We start from the raw sequence: 20,648 nt of genomic DNA, 5'->3' as shown, positions 1-20,648 counted from the left end.
TGGGGCGATTTATATATATATATTTTTTCTGGAGTAATAAAACCAATATAAACCAACCATGATGACTAATGGGGAGAGGGACACTTCAGACTGTGACTTATCTATGCAGAACAAAGGATTGAGCATGTTAAAATCCTCCTTGCCCCCAATGGCTTTTGATTGTCTGCAGACCAGGTTGTAAATCTGACAAATTGGCTCAAATTTATCAATTAACCTGAAACCCTAATTGTCTGTTTTTTCCCACAGCAACCAATCACAGCTCAGCTTTCATATATTAACAAGCTTGTAAAGTGAAAGCTGAGCTGTGATTGGTTGCTATGGGAAAAACCAGACAATTAGGGTTTCAGGCTGATTGATAAATCATGGCCATTCTATTACAAATTGCTATAGAATACCTCAATAAATGGCTGTATATACTAACAGGGAAATGTGACCTAACTGCATATATATCTTTTCCTAAGGGTAAAATATGGACATAATATCTGTGCATTACTGGTCAATAATTTGGACACACCTTGTCATAGAAGGGGTTTTTCTTTATTTTTATTTTTTAACACATATACATATATATATATATATATATATATATATGAATAGTGGTAAACTTAAAGGGGTACTCCAGTGGAAAACCATCTTTTAAGTGTATTGCAGAATCATGCGGCATTTATTAGGAAACTGCACAAATTCCGCACAAATTCTGCAAATGCTGGAAAGATGTGGAATTGAAAGCAGGGCTGAGGAGTCGGAGTCGGACGAAATTTTGGGTACCTGGAGTCGGAGTCGGCAAACAATGCACCGACTCTGACTCCGACTCCTACTAAATTTAGATTGGAATAAAAAAAAAGAAGCAAGTTTAAATGTCCCAATTCACAAAAAGTTATAATTAATGATTTCTCTACTGTAAGAATAAAGACCAATGCATGCAGTGCCTCATGTAACCACAAAGCGAACACGTTAAGTGACCGTGAAGAAGCATGCTTTCCATGTGCTTTACTATATGGCACACAACGCACAATTAGGAGCGGCAATACTTATACTTTCCATAGTGTTCTGCTGTTACAGGGAACCCATGGATAACCTAGCCTCTCACTGATAAGGGATTAAGTAAATATGTTTTTTGCAGGACTAGAGACACTTGTATAAGTGAAGGGAATGGAGGGTCAATAGTTCAAGACCGAAGCTGTAAACCACTGGAAAAACTGCTGCCATTCAGCTAAGGCTATAAAAACTTGTAAACGCGATTGTTAGCTTAAAGGGGTACTCCGCCCCTAGACTTCTTATCCCCTATCCAAAAGGATAGGGGATAAGATGTCAGATCGCCGGGGTTCGCTCTGTGCGTAATGATGGGCGATACAAGGGCCGGAGCATCGTTATGTTACGGCTCCACCCCTCGTGATGTAACGGCCAGCCCCCTCAATACAAGTCTATGGGACGGGGCGTGGCGGTCATCACGCGCCCTGCCATAGACTTGCATTAAGGGGGCAGGTCGTGATGTCACGAGGGGCGGAGCCATGATGTCACGCTGCTCTGTCCCCTGTATTGCCCGTCATTACGCACAGAGCGAACTCGCTCTGTGTAGTAATGAAAGCGCGGTGCCGCAGCGGCGATCCCGCGGGTCGCCAGCAGCGGGACCCCGGCGATCTTACATCTTATCCCCTATCCTTTGGATAGGGGATAACATGTCTAGGGGCGGAGTACCCCTTTAAACTTTAAACATGACTATGGTATTCTACTAGGGAAATCATGTTTTATAGTAAATGCCTCTTCCTGGATCCTCCCACTGCCCTATCTTCAGCAGCAGATCAGCACACAAACTGTTCAATACAATAGACTGTTGGCTTCCCAGACAGTAGTCCTGTGGTAATGACATGTATGTTGCCTTTCTTTCCTTCAAGGAATGTATAAAATACATTTGCATATTAATACAGAGGAGTCGGAGTCGGAGTTGGAAGTACAGAAAATGTAATAATGTAGTAATAATACAGGTTACAATAACATATAGGAATTTAATCAATACAATAACATCAGTTCATTTATCCCTCCCATCATTATATATATTTTCCATTACCGTCCATATTGTGTAATATAAAATGTTTAACTTTAATATAACACTTTTCTCTAAAGTTATATAATAGTACATATGGAAGGAATAATCCACCACAGTATAGGAATAAATAGATGGTTTCAGGCATTTAATCAACAAAAGGAAGTCTACAGTGTGAATTGCGTCTTAGTAGAAATCTTTGTTGCAGAAAACCGCAAATGAATGTGTGAACGATCACTTAGAGGATCGTCACTGAAACAAATATGTGAGTGGAATCTGATCCATGTGCTATCCAGCTTTTCCATGTATTTTAAATGTGATGATGCGAATGGTCATGTGACCGGATCGAACAATATTTTAACCATGTTTGTTGTAAGATGTGTTAGTCTACGATTAAGCCCTGCAAAGGGGAAACGCGTCAGACCATCTTTTCCGTATGTGACCTGCTGTGGATTTAATAAAGACAAGCCTTTCAACCCATACCTTGGTGCCGGACGGAGATTTGTAAATTACTTCTATTAAAAAAATCTTAATCCTTCCATTACTTATTAGCTGCTGAATACTACAGAGGAAATTATTTTCTTTTTGGAACACAGTGCTCTCTGCGGACACCATGACCACAGTGCTCTCTGCTGATGTCCATTTTAAGAACTGTCCAGAGTAGGAGAAAATCCCCATAGAAAACATATGCTGCTCTGGACAGTTCCTAAAATGGACAGAGATGTCAGCAGAGAGCACCGTGGTCATGATGGCAGCCGAGAGCTCAGTAATCCAAAAAGAAAAGAATTTCCTCTGTAGTATTCAGCAGCTAATTAGTAATTGACTTCTATTAAACAATCTTAATCCTTCCAGTACTTATTAGCTGCTGAATACTACAGATGAAATTCTTTTCTTTTTGGAGCACAGAGCTCTCTGCTGACATCATGACCACAGTGCTCTCTGCTGACATCTCTGTCCATTTTAAGAACTGACCAGAGTAGAAGAAAATCCCCATAGAAAACATATGCTGCTCTGGACAGTTACTAAAATGGACAGAGGTGTCAGCAGAGAGCACTGTGGTCATGATGTCAGCAGAGAGCTCTGTGCTCCAAAAAGAAAATAATTTCCTCTGTAGTATTCAGCAGCTAATAAGTACTGGAAGGATTAAGATTTTTTAATAGAAGTCATTTACTAATTAGCTGCTGAATACTACAGAGGAAATTATTTTCTTTTTGGAGCACAGAGCTCTCTGCTGACATCATGACCACTGTGCTCTCTGCTGACATCTCTGTCTATTTTAGGAACTGTCCAGAGCAGCATATGTTTTCTATGGGGATTTTCTTCTACTCTGGACAGTTCTTAAAATGGACAGAGATGTCAGCAGAGAGCACTGTGGTCATGGTGTCCGCAGAGAGCACTGTGTTCCAAAAAGAAAATAATTTCCTCTGTAGTATTCAGCAGCTAATAAGTACTGGAAGGATTAAGATTTTTTTTAATAGAAGTAATTTACAAATCTGTTTAATTTTCTGGCACCAGTTAATAATAATAATAATAATAATAATAATAATTAAAAAAAAAGTTTTCCACCTGAGTATCCCTTTAATGGAACTAAGAAGAATTGGACATTTTCTATTCAGTAACATGTCAGTTTTAGGGTCTATTCACATGGCAGAATTTCCGCATGCGGATTCCACCTCAAATTAAAGGCCAATAGACTTCTATGGGATTCCACACTCCCATTCGCAATTCTGAATTTCCTCATGTGTATTACGCACTGATTCTGCACCAATTCTGCACAAAATCCACACAAGCCAAAAACCACCCAAATGAATGCAGACGCGGAATTGGTGCGGATGTGAGGAAATTCTGCCGTGTAAATAGACCCTTGGCTATGTTCAGCAGAATTTGGGAGAATTTCCACATGTTTGCATGAATTCCGCATTCATTTGCTTTCAATTCCACATCTTTCCAGCATTTACAGAATTTGTGCGGAATTTGTTCAGTTCCCTAATGACTGCCGCATGATTCTGCAATACACTTAAAAGATGAGCTTTATTTAATTCACAAGTTAAATTCTGCACGAATTCTGCCCCAGTTCTGCATTTTGCGCAGAAATTAAAGCCCTGTTGACTACAATGAGATTCCACAGCCAAATTCCGCAAAAATCTATAACAACCTTTATATTTTTGCAGAGTGTGTAATGCTAAATTTTAGCTTTGGAGTATCTGCTGCGGAAATTCTGCAGTGTGAATAGGACTGTGGAATCCCAATGAAGTGTATTGGGTAGAAATTCATGTAGATATCCTTGTGGAAATTCTGCTGTGTGAACATATCCTTACTATAGCTTGCTGTTATTTACTTGGTTAGTTTTAGAAGAATTTATATAAAACTCACATTTTGTATTCTCTTCTTATATAATTGGATTTTGAACTTTTTTACCATAGACCCATTTGCTAATCTTTAGTGCCAAGGGGGCATAATTTAAATGTTGTACCTCTGTGCACCTAACAATGCACCAAGAATTTCCAGAAAGGAAGCCAACGAATAGGTTATGTAAATTTAGACTAGACACTTAAGGTGTGCCAGATTTTCAGGTAGCCTGAACTACAGTGGTAAATCTGGCACATTTTTAGATTGTCGAGTCTAACTCTACACTGCCTCAGAATTAGACTGTTTATCTGCCCCATTGTCCTGGTACCGTTGTCATGGTATACGGTATCTTTATACATTGATGTATGCCTGCAATTTCCATAAGGCTGCATTTCTTTATACAGTGGAATTGTTTACTTTTTAATATCCAATCATCTGGGAATTCTGATAATCTGGCAATTGTTCCCAGGACAGAACAGCATGGTTTTGTTAAATTTTCAAGGCCAGACCCAAAAGACTCAGCAGAGGGAACACGTTAGGAGTCGGTTCACAAATCCAGCAAATTGTGTGTTACCTGTCTGTTCTATAGAGAATCATCTTCTGATAGCTCTGTGCTTGAAAGAGTGTGGAGAAATACCAGTTGTTTGACCAGGAAGATAAGGTGTTATTGCAGTCTCATAAAGTGACAACAGAAAACGTGGTCTCAAATGGCTGGAGGTGCTCAACCCCAAATGCGGTTGTGCATTTATACTGGGGGAGCAGATCCTGGCCTTGTAGTCCGTTGCTAGGGGCGTTCCCCAGCATAAAAATGCATACAATGGAGGATGCCTGCAGCGAACTACAAGTGCCACAATAGAATCCTACACCAGATAGACGGTGTGGATGTGTAATAATTAGAACACTACAATACAGGAATATGGGTGCACTACTGTGGTAGATGTATACAATGACATTGGCTATCCCTCAACACTTATGTTAAAATTGAGACATTCGCCAGTATATCCTTATATGAAGGACATTCCAGAGCCCGCACACCAACGCCAAGGTTTCTCAAAATGGTGCGGGACCTAACGCTAATCCTACCTATGCGTGATAAGCAAAACAGGGGCCAGTGGGCAATTACGGCAGCATTCGGTCGACTCACAGCCTCCTCCCAGGTACCCTCCAGCGTGACTGAGCACACATGCAATGGGAGGAGGGAGGCAAGCTGCAAGCCCCACCTGAGTTGGCTAATATAGGTGCATGGCCTCACAGGTGCTACCCTAATGCTGCCTAGAAGATATTCAAGGCACATTAACTATGGAGTTTACACACCTCCAAGTATAAAATGTAAACAAACAACAGAAAATGTGGTCTCAAATGGCAGGAGGTGCTCAACCCCAAATGCGGTTGTGCATTTATACTGGGGGAGCAGATCCTGGCCTTGTAGTCCGTTGCTAGGGGCGATCCCCAGCATAAAAATGCATACAATGGAGGATGCCTGCAGCGGACTACAAGTGCCACAATAGAATCCTACACCAGATAGACGGTGTGGATGTGTAACAATTAGAATACAATACAGGAATATGGGTGCACTACTGTGGTAGATGTATACAATGACATTGGCTATCCCTCAACACTGATGTTAAAATTTAGACATTCGCCAGCATATCCTTATATGAAGGACATACCAGAGCCCGCACACCAACGCCAAGGTTTCTCAAAATGGAGCGGGACCTAATGCTTATCCTACCTGTGCGTGATAAGCAAAACAGGGGCCAGTGGGCAATTACGCCAGCATTCGGTCGACTCCTACACACCGTCTATCTGGTGTAGGATTCTATTGTGGCACTTGTAGTCCACTGCAGGCATCCTCCATTGTATGCATTTTTATGTTGGGGATCGCCCCTAGCAACGGACTACAAGGGCAGGATCTGCTCCCCCAGTATAAATGCACAACCGCATTTGGGGTAGAGCACCTCCAGCCATTTGAGACCACGTTTTCTGTTGTTTGTTTAAATTTTATACTTGGAGGTGTGTAAACTCCATAGTTAATGCGCCTTGAATATCTTCTAGGCAGCATTAGGGTAGCACCTGTGAGGCCATGCACCTATATAAGCCAACTCAGGTGGGGCTTGCAGCTTGCCTCCCTCTGTGAGTCGACCGAATGCTGCCATAATTGCCCACTGGCCCCTGTTTTGCTTATCACGCACAGGTAGGATTAGCGTAAGGTCCCGCGCCATTTTGAGAAACCTTGGCGTTGGTGTGCGGGCTCTGGTATGTCCTTCATATAAGGATATGCTGGCGAATGTCTAAATTTTAACATCAGTGTTGAGGGATAGCCAATGTCATTGTATACATCTACCACAGTAGTGCACCCATATTCCTGTATTGTCCCATAAAGTGATTGCAGATTTTGATTTTGTGCCTGATTTTGTACCTGACCTCTAGGACTGGTCTTAGGAATAATGGAGCATCAGGTGTATGGAGCCATTCTATAGTTCCCTGAATAGCACATTGCCCGGCCCGCCGCTGCTCAGGGAGTACCCTTTAAAGCGCGTTTATGGGAGTTGCCCAGGGATGATTTAAATTTTTTTTTTAGAACGGGTCCAGGGTGCTGCAAAAATAAAGCATACTCACCTGCCCTGATTTCCAGCTATTGCCATTCCGACTCCTCCTGGTGCCCAGTGTTCTCTGTGTCTTCCTTCTTCCAGTGATATGCTAACCCTGAAACTACTGGCTGATGCAGGTTACTGCTGTGGACAGTGATTGTTTAAGTAAGGCCAAGTTCACACGGCCATTGTGCTATGACCCAGTCAGGGTCTGATTTGCTCTCTTTTTTTTTTTTTTTGGCCCTTAACAGGTCAAAGCACAACTGACACCACCAGGTCCTGACAAATCCCATTGACTTGAATGGGCTCCGTCGGGTGTTCCATATTTTACAGGAGTTGAGTGGAATAAAATGGGACAAGCACTATTTCTCCCCTCAACTTACGTCCTTCTGATGAACTGACCGATGGAGCTCCATTTACTAGAGCACAACGGCCATATGAACAAGCCCTAAGAGTTTATGCAAGGTCTGCAGGGCATGGGATGCAGAAAGAAGCGTAGTGTACTGGGTACTAAAAGCCATCAGAACCACAGAGTATTGGGCCAAGGGAGTATGCTTTTAATTATGGCATTGGACAACCCCTTTAATTGTACTATTAATATCTAACTTTCATGTTAAAATATGGTCACCTATTTATTATCTGTAAATTTGAGGCTGCACTACTGACAGATTATCTTGATTTCATTTAGGACAAAAAGACACCAAATTCTACATCCTACCTGGCAGAAATAGTCATATGTGTATATGTGAAGACATATATTGTAATATATCTGGTGATATAGATCCGTGCAAGGTCTCCAGGACTACATTAGATTTGACAAAAATCAGAAGGGGACATATTACCACAAAAATCTTACAGTAGTGCAGCCTCAGCCTTTGGGGTTATACATTGTTATTTAAAATCATAGAACTGAGATAGAAAAAAAAATATAAAACATTATAATGAACACTAATTTTTCTCCTGATCTTATTTATATTCTAAAAAATAATGGAAAATGTTGTTTGCTTGTCACAAATTTTACCAGTTTCTATGGTTGGTATTTGTAACACATATGATGTATTTTCATCACGGATGCCATAGAATGTCATTTTGTCACACTCAGGGACTCTGAATGCAAGAGGAGGGCTCGAAAAGAAGGCAATGAACATAAAATGATGCAGAATCGAAGAAATGTCTGCTCTCCTCAGAATAATACAGGTATTCAATCACAGAGACATGTCCAGGCTGGTTCATAGAATAGGCCTTATGGATTATTGTTGCTATAGTAACAGATGTAGAATCTCTTAGTCTGGACCAGTTTTGGTTACATTTCATTTCATTTTGCTGTATACAAGAATATAGTCAACTAAGGTATTATGTAATTTATAATATACAACCCCCCCCCCTTTTTTTATAAGGCCAATAGGAAACAGATTATACTGTATATAATACAGCAGAGTTGGATTTTTACTATCCATAAACATACATTTTTATTTCTTTTTCCTGTGTATAAAACATATATATTAAACAGAAACAAAAACTTGTTTGACTGTGCCAATGGGGATGTACATTTAGTTTAGTGGCTGGCATACAAAATGAGTGTTGTCTCAGCTTTTGCCAGGTTGCAGTGTAGCCCAAGGCATTACCTCATTAGTCGGGTGTTGAAAGGGAGCCTGTCTGTGTCTTCAATGGGTACAGTAACAGCTGAGTGGAAGGGAGATCATTCTGCACAGGGCTGCAGGGAATTGTAGTTTAAAACACAGCAGGCATAGAAGGGAGTTCAGCTGTGCTTTAATGGGTGGGGTGACTGATGTGTGGGAGGGAGAAAAGTGACCTCACACTTGCAAACAAGGGATCCTGAGACTTTTAGTTGGAGGGAAGGAACTCTACCAGGAAATGGACATTTCACAAAAAGAAAGCAGCAGCGTAATGATGGACTCACGACAATGCCCTTTAGCCCTAAGACAAGCACGAATCCTTCCTAAGCATGTCCATTACTGTCTGGTAGGTAAGTACTAAAGTCACCTTATGTTGGCAAACCCCCTTTAAATTGAATTTGCATTGTTTTAGTCAAGCAGAAAATATCTTTGTTCTATGAGGAAAGATCCTTGACTGGTAAAAGCAAGTTGTTACTATTGCAATCTGTTACCTCCCTGTAATAATGATCTCTGTACATTGGTTCATTGTAATAACCATTGTCTTACATTACCTAATAGAAATCCCTGAAGTTTCTTTCTTGTAATTAAAATGAGCTTACTGTATTTATTCCATGCCAAGTGCCCAGGGGAAGGTCTTATTCACAGTTATGTTTATTCTATTGCCGATACCATATGGCAGGCTTTTATTCTTTATAGTATTTTACATCATTGTTTGTAATGTTTTAAATAGCTAAAATGGAATGCAATGAGGAATCCAAATACAATGGAAATCAAAAGTCCTTATTGCGTACGTACAAACAGCAGGAATCCAAAATGCTCTTTCCTGGCTCACAAATGTAGTTATACGTTGTGGAGACAGACGCTGCTAACATTTATGATAGGTTTTAAATGTCAAAGTTTTGAGCAGTTTTAAAACTTCATTGGCCTCATTACTTTTGTAGCTGTTGTTGGGCTGCTATTACATTTGCACAATGTATTAGAGCACATATAGACTCTGATAGAGTGAAGTAACCTCAGCCAGAATGGAGAGAAGTAGAGAGAAGACCTCTCTGGAGGACCTGTCATGTCCTGTATTATACAGACAACAATTAGATGTGCATAGGCAATAATGTAATACTTCATTTCCCCTGTGATGGTACAGCAGGTAATACAAATTACCGTATTTTTTGCCGTATAAGACGCACTTTTTCTTCCCCAAAACTGGGGGGAAAAAGTTGGTGTGTCTTATACGGCGAATACACACCTATCGCGGTGGTCCCTGCCGCCATCTACGGCCGGGACCCGCGGCTAATACAGGACATCACCGATCGCGGTGATGCCCTGTATTAACCCTTCAGACGCGGCGATCAAAGCTGACCGCCGCGTCTGAAGGGAAAGTGACACTAACCCGGCTGCTCAGTCGGGCTGTTCGGGACCGCCACGGTGAAATCGCGGCGTCCCGAACAGCTTACAGGACACCGGGAGGGACCTTACCTGCCTCCTCGGTGTCTGCTCTGTGCTGGGATCCCCTGCATGGCCAGCGCTCTCCTTCGATGTCATCACGTCGTCACGCACGCCGTTCTGTCATCCAATAGGAGCGGCAAGCGTAGCGACGTGATGATGGCGACGTGATGACGGCGACGGAGAGCGTGGATCCGTCGGAGACACCACAGGGACGCGGCGACAGCGATGGAGCGACATCCAGGGCAGCGGTGTCGAGCGGTGACCGATCCGGAGCAGCGGGGACACGTGAGTACTACCTCCTATACCAGTGGTCTTCAATCTGTGGACCTCCAGATGTTGCAAAACTACAACTCCCAGCATGGCCGGACAGCCAACGGTTGTCAGGGCATGCTGGGAGTTGTAGTTTTGCAACATCTGGAGGTCTGCAGGTTAAAGATCACTGTTGGGTTCAGAATCTTTTTTTTCTAGATTTTGCACCTTTAAAATTGGGTGCGTCTTATATGCCGGTGCGTCCTATAGGGCGAAAAATACGGTAAACACTAACTTCCAGGCTTCCCTAGGTTTTACATGTGATTGCTGGGGTTCCATCAGGGGGGACTCTTTGTGACCAGATTATTGTCAAGGGACCCTTCTAACAAATAGGGTTTGTCCAAAAGAACCAACCCGTTTTAATATGAATGTGAGTGTTTTAATAACTGAAAACTTATATATAACGACTGCAAAAGTAGCAGAACCAAAGTAAAATACATCAGCTTTATTAACCATTTGTCCCAGCTCCATTAAATGAGAGTCTCTGGTGCTCTATGGAATAGCAGGGAGACATTACATACAGTAAACCAGCTTACAGCTCTAGTATTTGTCACGATGCCGGCTGGCAGGAGGTGGATCCTCTGTGCCAGAGAGGGATTGGCGTGGACCGTGCTAGTGGACCGGTTCTAAGTCACTACTGGTTTTCACCAGAGCCCGCCGCAAAGCGGGATGGACTTGCTGCGGCGGTAGTGACCAGGTCGTATCCACTAGCAACGGCTCAACCTCTCTGGCTGCTGAAGATAGGCGCGGTACAAGGGAGTAGACAGAAGCAAGGTCGGACGTAGCAGAAGGTCGGGGGCAGGCGGCAAGGTTCGTAGTCAGGGTGGATAGCAGTAGTACTGGTACACAGGCTTAGGACACACAAAACGCTTTCACTGGCACAAGGCAACAAGATCCGGCAAGGAAGTGCATGGGAGGAGGTCAGATAAAGGCAGGGAGCAGATGGAAGCCAATAAGCTAATTGGGCCAGGCACCAATCATTGGTGCACTGGCCCTTTAAGTCTCAGGGAGCTGGCGCGCGCGCGCCCTAGAGAGCGGAGCCGCGCGCGCCAGCACATGACAGCAGGGGACGGGAACGGGTAAGTGACCTGGGATGCGATTCGCGAGCGGGCGCGTCCCGCTGTGCGAATCGCATCCCCGACGGCCATGACAGTGCAGCGCTCCCGGTCAGCGGGACCGACCGGGGCGCTGCGGAGAGAGAGACGCCGTACGCGCTCCGGGGAGGAGCGGGGACCCGGAGCGCTAGGCGTAACAGTACCCCCCCCCTTAGGTCTCCCCTTCTCTTTGTCCGGTAACTGCCTCCCCTGGGATGAGGACACCGGGAAAGGATGGAGGGATTCCTCAACGGCAGGCAGTACAGCAGGAGTGGGAATGGGGAGGGAGGGCAGAGGGCGAGGCCTGGCACGGGGCAGTGTGACACCAGGACGAGGGCCATGAGGAGACACCGAGGCTTGCCTGACTGGACTGGGAGGGGGGGAGAGGCACTTCTTAAGGCGGGCAGAGTCCATAACGACCTTAGGGAGACCGGATACAGGAGGAACCACAGGGTCACGGCAGGGAGTACTGGTAACCGGTATAAGGCAGTCCTTGAAGCAAGAGGTACCCCAGCTCTTGATCTCCCCTGTGGACCAATCCAGGGTTGGGGAATGGTGTAGAAGCCAGGGTAGTCCAAGGAGAACTTCAAAAGTGCAATTGGGGAGGACCAAAAACTCAATTTTCTCATGATGAGGTCCGATGCACATTAGGAGGGGCTTCGTGCGGAAACGCACGGTGCAATCCAACCTGGCTCCGTTGACCGCGGAAATGTGGAGTGGCTTGACAAGACGGGTCACCGGGATGCGGAATTTATTCACCAAGGACTCCCGAATAAAATTCCCAGAGGCACCAGAGTCCAGGCAGGCCACGGCTGAGAGGGAAGAGCTGGCTGAAGAAGAAATCCGTACAGGCACCGTGAGACGTGGAGAAGCAGACTTAGAGCCAAGAGACGCCACACCCACGTGAGCTGGGTGCGTGCGTACGTTTCCCAGGCGTGGAGGACGGATGGGGCAATCCACCAAGAAATGCTCGGTACTGGCACAGTACAGACAAAGATTCTCTTCCTTACGGCGATTCCTCTCTTCCAGGGTCAGGCGAGACCGATCCACTTGCATGGCCTCCTCGGCGGGAGGCCTAGGCGCAGATTGCAATGGAGACTGTGGGAGAGGTGTCCAGAGATCTAAGTCTTTTTCCTGGCGGAGCTCTTGATGCCTCTCAGAAAAACGCATGTCAATGCGAGTGGCTAGATGAATGAGTTCATGCAGGTTGGTAGGAGTATCTCGTGCGGCCAGAACATCTTTAATGTTGCTGGATAGGCCTTTTTTAAAGGTCGCGCAGAGGGCCTCATTATTCCAGGAAAGTTCAGAAGCAAGAGTACGGAATTGTATGGCGTACTCGCCAACGGAAGAATTACCCTGGACCAGGTTCAACAGGGCAGTCTCAGCAGAAGAGGCTCGGGCAGGTTCCTCAAAGACACTTCGAATTTCCGAGAAGAAGGAGTGTACAGAGGCAGTGACGGGGTCATTGCGGTCCCAGAGCGGTGTGGCCCATGACAGGGCTTTTCCAGACAGAAGGCTGACTACGAAAGCCACCTTAGACCTTTCAGTAGGAAACTGGTCCGACATCATCTCCAAGTGCAGGGAACATTGTGAAAGAAAGCCACGGCAAAACTTAGAGTCCCCATTAAATTTGTCCGGCAAGGACAGGCGGAGGCTAGGAGTGGCCACTCGCTGCGGAAGAGGTGCAGGAGCTGGCGGAGGAGATGGTTGCTGCTGCTGTAGCTGAGACTGAATCTGCTGTAGCTGCGACTGGAGTTGCTGAGTCATGGTGGTCAAGTACGACAGCTGGTGATCTTGTTGGGCAATCTGTCGGGCTTGCTGGGCGACCAGTGTGGGGAAGTCGGCGACAACAGGCAGAGGAACTTCAGCGGGATCCATGGCCGGATCTACTGTCACGATGCCGGCTGGCAGGAGGTGGATCCTCTGTGCCAGAGAGGGATTGGCGTGGACCGTGCTAGTGGACCGGTTCTAAGTCACTACTGGTTTTCACCAGAGCCCGCCGCAAAGCGGGATGGACTTGCTGCGGCGGTAGTGACCAGGTCGTATCCACTAGCAACGGCTCAACCTCTCTGGCTGCTGAAGATAGGCGCGGTACAAGGGAGTAGACAGAAGCAAGGTCGGACGTAGCAGAAGGTCGGGGGCAGGCGGCAAGGTTCGTAGTCAGGGTGGATAGCAGTAGTACTGGTACACAGGCTTAGGACACACAAAACGCTTTCACTGGCACAAGGCAACAAGATCCGGCAAGGAAGTGCATGGGAGGAGGTCAGATAAAGGCAGGGAGCAGATGGAAGCCAATAAGCTAATTGGGCCAGGCACCAATCATTGGTGCACTGGCCCTTTAAGTCTCAGGGAGCTGGCGCGCGCGCGCCCTAGAGAGCGGAGCCGCGCGCGCCAGCACATGACAGCAGGGGACGGGAACGGGTAAGTGACCTGGGATGCGATTCGCGAGCGGGCGCGTCCCGCTGTGCGAATCGCATCCCCGACGGCCATGACAGTGCAGCGCTCCCGGTCAGCGGGACCGACCGGGGCGCTGCGGAGAGAGAGACGCCGTACGCGCTCCGGGGAGGAGCGGGGACCCGGAGCGCTAGGCGTAACAGTATTTTATACATTTTTCAAGTTTCAAGACAAATATACATGACGAATTTTACATGTTGTATAATTAAAAAGCACTTGCAAGAAATATAAGTCACAGTCATAGACAAACACTATTTAACCCAACTAATAACACACAAACAGCTGCAATCTTTATGTCTTTTATTGAGTACACATCCACAGTGTAGGAGGGATAGAAATAAGTGAACCCTTAAATTAATAAACTGTATATCACAGTTTAGCAGCAATAATCTTCAGCAAACATTTAATGCAACTTCAAATAAGATTTGTACAATGTTGAAGAATTTTGAACCATTTGTGTGTTTCAGTTTATCAATACTTCTAGGATTTCTTTCGCACCGATCAGAGACCAGTACAATGGCATTTGTGGTATAGGCAGGGTAAGGGGCTAACGCAGCCTTCATACAGCTACATCGACCCAAAAGTGAAAATAAGTTATGGCTCTTGGAATTGCTAGGTCCTCAAGTTCCAAAACACAAAGGTATTAAAGTGTAAAACACATTAATGTTCAAAAACAATATTGATTTTCATTGAGAAAGAGTGTACAAAATATTGATAAAGGCAATTATACATGTCAAATATTTAGGCTCACCTGAGATTTGTCTTATTGTGGCTTCACTCTCTGATTACTAATGCAAAAATTCTGCAGAAAGACATTCCATTACAGTGATTTAGGGTTATAAAAATTCCAGTCCCGCATAGAGGTATAGACCTACATGGTATTTATAGGGTGCACTCACTATGGCTTTCTTTTTGTATGATTTTGTACTTCTTGAACTTAAAACCATTGAAGTGGTTCTTAGTACTTTCTCAAAAAATGAAGCCTGAAAAGTTTTAAAGCTCCCTACAGCACTTCACTGTGTAAGGCTGGGTTCACACTACGTTTTGTCCCATACGGGACCACATACGGCAGGGGGAGCTGAAAACTTCTGCTCCCGTATGCCTTCGTATGCGGTCCCATATGTAATTCATTTCAATGAGCTGTCCGGAGTGAAACGCTGACTCAGGTCGGTTCATTTTTGCCCCGTATGCGGTTTTCCACCGGACCTAAAATCATAGTCGACCATGATATTAGGTGCGGTGGGATAACCGCATACGGGGCAAAAATGAGCCGACCGGAGTCAGCGTTTCACTCCGGACAGCTCATTGAAATGAATTACATACGGGACCGCATACGAAGGCATACGGGAGCGCAAGTTTTCAGCTCCCCCTGCCGTATGCGGTCCCGTATGGGACAAAACGTAATGTGTACCCAGCCTAAGACTATATAAATACAACACATACATACAAGTATATTTCCATTACTATATTTAAAGCTCTGACTCATTTTGAAGGTAATAAGACATGGTACCATACATTGGTACAAGTATGTACAGGAGTTACTGATCTGGGGAACATTTTATGGCATATAGTCTGTAGTCTGAATTTTTTATGTCATACAAAAAACTTGAGAGAGACTCATGAAATCTCCTAGTTTGGGGCTGGGATTCAAGTGTGTGGTTAGAAATCTGAAAGTGATTATGTTGATTATATAACAAAGTTGTAAAGGCATCATGGGAAATGAGCCTAAAAGATAATTTTGAGAATCTATTTAATAAGACATTTGGTAGTGTTCCTTGAAAGGCAAGCAAACTGTCTGTAAAGTCTTTACAAGCAATTTCATGTCACAAATATAGCATCAGTGTTATAAGATGGTTCTGAGGAGCGGCACAGAAAGTTAGGTTACTCAATATCAATGTCTTATGTCACCAAATGAAGGTTTCCCTAATTATAAAGCCATGAACCAAGTTAATGGACCAAACCATCCAAATTGTCTTTGTTCTAGGGCATGCAAGGGTAGTGATTTTTCCTCTGGAAGTCACTTCATGTTTTATTCCGAGATATTAAAGGGGACCTGTCATGTTGAACATGCAATCTGAACTGCAGTAACCATGCTTTAGAGTAGGAAAAGCTGAGCAAATTGATGTACTGTATAGTTTTGTGGTAAAAGATTTTATGCAACTTGTTCTCCCTGCATTACATTTCCTTGTCATACTAGACTTAGGAGTCCAGTAGGTGGTCTTATAAATGATTGACAACCCTCCCTGCACATGTATATAAAGAGACAGCTGTCAATAAGACAGCCCACAGGACTCCGGTGCTCTGAATAAAGGTTTAACAAAATAAATAAATAACACATTATTATTATTATTTTTTTTTTTTTGCTAAATTATGCGCTTATCTGCTCAGGTCCATAGCATGATTCTGGTAAATCAGATTGCATAATCACATAGGTTCCCCTTAAATATGTGTTAGGGTATGTTCTCATTGTAAAAAAAATCTTTGAACCGCTGAGTTTCCTCTCAAAACTTGTGTTTTTTCTTTGCCCAAAAATGTGCAATTTTAAAAACAAAAAAGGGGTATTCCAGGTTTTTTTTTTTATTTGACTATGCTACAGGGGCTGTAAAGTTAGTGTACTTCATAAAATAGCCTGTACCTGTGTGTTATGGTGGTCTCACAGTTCTTCTGTGATTTCTGCCCCAATATTTATTTTTAACAGCATACGAAATTACTCAGGTCTCGGGTTTTTTCAGGTTGCAGTGCGGCCGAGACATGACGTCAATAGTCTGGTGTGCAAAGAGAGCCTGTCCTGCTTCAATGGGTGGAGCAACCACTGGGTGGGAGAGAGAGCATTTTGCAACAGCTGTAGGCACCCTGGTTAGAAAACACTAGTCTTTTGAATGGAATGCAACTCATTCATGTTTCAATGGGTGGGGTGGATGATGTGTGGGAGAGAGGAAAGTGACGTCACACTACGGGATGTGTAATTTGAGAGAACGAACTCCAACAGGAAATACCCAGTTCACAAAAAGCTAGCCACAGTATTATGGTAATCTCACAACACAGCCATTTATCCCCAAGACAAACACAGATCCTTCCTAAGCATGTTCATTACTGTCTGGCAGGTATGTATTAAGATCACCTTATGGTGGATAACCCCTTTAATGATACGGTCCCACTTAGCATATATGCAGCGTATTTTTCTGCATATTTTCCTACCCATTGAGATCAATGGGTTGCAAAATCAGCTGCAGAATATAAGCAGCAAAATTCCCGAGTATACGATACGTGGGACTGTACTCTTAGACTCTCGCTGATAAAATGATGTCTGTTGATTCTTTTGGGCAGCTCTTCTTGATTCCGATTTTTTATATGTGCATGTTTTGAGTGCTCAGAAACTCATCTCCTCTAAACTAGGGCTGCAGCTAACAATTATTTTAATAATCGATTAGTTGTCGATTATTTCATCGATTGATAGGAAAAAAAATTCAAAATGCCAAAAAAGGGTTCAGCTGATTCTACTTAAAAAATGATGGCCATATTAAAAGTTTCTAGCATGTGATGCGACCAAACAGCAGCAATTTTAGATTTTTTGGTTTACGTTTACGCCGGATGCTGTACAGGATCATTACTAATGATCCTGTACGGAAACCAGCGTAAATTTGATATTGCCACATGGGTAACTGTCTGAACTATTAAAATAAAATGTTAATGATTCACTAATATTTTAATAGTTCAGACAGTTAGCCATGCGGTAGTATCAAATATGTAAAAAAAAAAAAAAATGTATTTAACTTTTTTTGTATAGCAATAGGAAAAGGAGGAGCTAATTTGTATTGGGGGAGCAGTTTATTCTGTAGTACAGACTAGGGTGCAATGCTCTGCACATACCCCAACCTGTATAGGAATGTACACACACTGCTATACACATGGGGGGGGGGGGGGTGTATGTGCAGGCTGCAGAGCATTGCACCCTAAAGTCTGTAGAAGACACTAGGGTGCAATGCTCTGTCTACAGTCTGCTCTGCACATACCCCCCATGCGTATAGCAGTGCATAGCAGAGCAGACTGCAGACACATGGATGGAGGCCCTGGGAGGATCACCGGCTGCCGGGGCCGCAGCACAGTGAGCATGTGCTGTATTGGAACCTCAACCTACCGTACGGGGCCCAGGAGGCAGATGGCGGCATACAGGTAAAATGGCGGCGGGGGAGGAGACAGTTAGGAGGAGCAGCAGCCTCCGAACTGCTAACACTAATCAGAGGGTGGAGCTGAGAGTCTCAGCCTGAGACTGTCACTGAGGCTGCTGCCGGATTTTTGGGACTCACGTCTGACCGCCCGCCTGCCCGCAGCAGCCTCCTGACCGCAGACAATGAATCCAACAAATCCCGTTATCGAATTTAATCGATTTTATCGATTAATCGTTGCAGCTCTACTCTAAACTATCCCGCCAACTCAAGGGGTAAATCCAGGGAGGTGGATGCCTTTAAAAACAACTTCTCAAAACAACTCTAAAAAGGCATCCAGTAACAAATGTACTTTGAAAATGGCGTGTAAAAAGAATGCTTATTTGCAAGCAGTTTTTTAATCTGTTCTATTCATGCCATTTCAACATGTGGCTTCTTGAACTATCTGGACATATACGTATGGTTGTAAGAAACTTTTACACTAAAATTGTCTTATTTTTCTTTCCCTTAGGTCCATATTTTAATCCTCGATCTCGCCAGCGGATTCCTAGGGATTTGGCAATGTGTGTAACACCTAGTGGACAGTACTATTGCTCAATGTGCAATGCAGGAGCCAGTGAGGAGCTAGAGTTCAGACAACATCTGGAGACCAAGCAGCACAAAAGCAAAGTTTCTGAGCAACGCTACCGCAGCGAGATGGAAAATTTGGGATACATGTAGTGAAATGATCACTATCAAATGGTGTTTCTAAGCTGTTGCTTTGGTTTTATTACTATCAATTTACCTTGTAACCATTTCACAAGTTTGAGGCCCTTCAGAGACTAGTTGACTTTGATCGTCAGACATGGAGGGTAGACTTACTTTTTCAATGTTTGGTTTGAGTTTGAGGCAATTCTTGGCCCTCCCCGAGGACTAACAGGTCTAGCGTGACCATACTAAACACTAAGTGAAGATATCCCATTCCGTGCATTTACAGTGCATTGCCTAGGGGTAATTTGCTTCTGGGCTGCTCATAATTAGAATACTTGGTGTTACGATGCTTTGTGCAGACGGACCTTTTGCACTGTGGAAACTGTTTTTCTGTATTCGCAATCCCTTACTATAGTCATGGCCTGTTCAAAAAGGATGCAGCTACTTTTAAAGGGATTTAGGCACATTTTCCAAGTAAAACTATGGTGGTCTTCACCTAGTGAATATATTGTGGATCTACTGTATACTAAACATCTGTCTGTTATAGGGACCCCACTATGGAAATAGTGATTGCTGGCTTTGCAATATACCTTTTGCAGATGCACATTGTTCACACTGTGTGCTTAGTAGCCAAAGAATTCCATTTTGGAAAATGATAAACAGGTTGATAGGAAAGTCTACGTATGATAAATGGAACAAGAGGAGACCAGAGACGCTGCAGACATGTACAGCATGTAGTTCTAAGCATGGTTCAGAAAACTTAATATATGTTGTATTTTACTGTGGAACGCTCCAGAACTCATCACTGTGTTCACCAACATACATTAATAGATCATTTCTCTTAATGTTTTGTTGCTGTTGGGCATTTAATCAATTACTGTGCAATGAACTGTATTTTATGTGTCTCTTGATAGGTAAATTGATATCCTTCACTTTGCACTTAAGTCCTTTGCTGCTCTAGGTACTGTGTCAATGACAAAATAATCCAGTGGGACGTTGGCCAGTCGCTTAACAAAGGGTATTTTTTCATTTTTTTGTGATATCAAGTTCCAATGCCTATTTTGATGATGGTATGAAAACAGCTTTCCTATTTTTGTGATGTCTGAAATTCCTAATATAATTGCACTATAGCCTCTATTTTGTCTTATTCATGTGCTTTAACGGTGGGATAGAATCATCCGGCTCTGTCACTGCACCTTTTCTTTCTTGTTAATGCCTATAAAGATCCATGTCGGGTAACGCCACATCAGGTATTAACCCCTTAGCAGAGTTTGATGAATCTTCCCATCTGTCTCTTGGATTAGACTATCAAATTCGAAGAGATGTAAGGTTTCTGTACAGAGCCCTTTCTTCCCTTCTTTTGCACCTAAGCCGTAGTGAAGAACTTCAGAGAAGTTAGCAAAATAACATAATGCTGCTTTAATTGCACAATTACTGCACAAACCGGGCCCAGAAGACTGTCAGCATATCACCAGTATGCTTTATGCCTTGGTCTTACAGAATGAAGGATTTTGACATGTACCTGTTTTTTGATTTATAACTCTACCACACATTGTTGCTGTGTGGTACCGTATGTCTATTTTTAGGATGTGTAGTTTTGCTGTTTGTGGATGTTGATGAAAAGATATTTTTCTTTATAATGTACAGAAATATATAATGATGAACGACTAGTTTGGACTGAGGTGTTTTATTACAGTAAGAAAATAGAAGCTTCATTTTGGTTATGGGCAAATCATCTTGCACACATTTGTAAACTTCAATAGTCAGTTGTCCTTTAACCCCTTAAGGACCAGGCCATTTTATACCTTAAGGACCGGAGCGTTTTTTGCAATTCTGACCACTGTCACTTTAAACATTAATAACTCTGGAAT

The 20,648-nt window shown here is 43.6% G+C and overlaps 1 protein-coding gene across 5 annotated transcripts in view; it reads left to right on the top strand.

Annotated features, from left to right (window-relative positions):
• The window catches only part of ZMAT3 (zinc finger matrin-type 3), a 96,209-nt gene extending 75,762 nt beyond the window's left edge, over positions 1-20,447 (top strand). For all 5 annotated transcript variants that reach the window (XM_056565229.1, XM_056565227.1, XM_056565226.1 and 2 more), the window contains 2 exons: positions 8,087-8,181; positions 18,599-20,447. In XM_056565229.1, the coding sequence (XP_056421204.1) occupies positions 8,087-8,181; positions 18,599-18,807 (304 nt within the window). In that variant the 3' untranslated portion in view covers positions 18,808-20,447. The remainder of the gene's footprint in view (positions 1-8,086; positions 8,182-18,598) is intronic.
• Positions 20,448-20,648: the final 201 nt, after the last annotated feature.

The sequence above is a fragment of the Hyla sarda genome, chromosome 3, assembly GCF_029499605.1.
Source record: "Hyla sarda isolate aHylSar1 chromosome 3, aHylSar1.hap1, whole genome shotgun sequence".
Classification (NCBI taxonomy): Eukaryota; Metazoa; Chordata; class Amphibia; order Anura; family Hylidae; genus Hyla; species Hyla sarda.
Note: the sequence above shows the minus strand (reverse complement) of the source record. Positions and strands in the feature narration are given on the sequence as shown.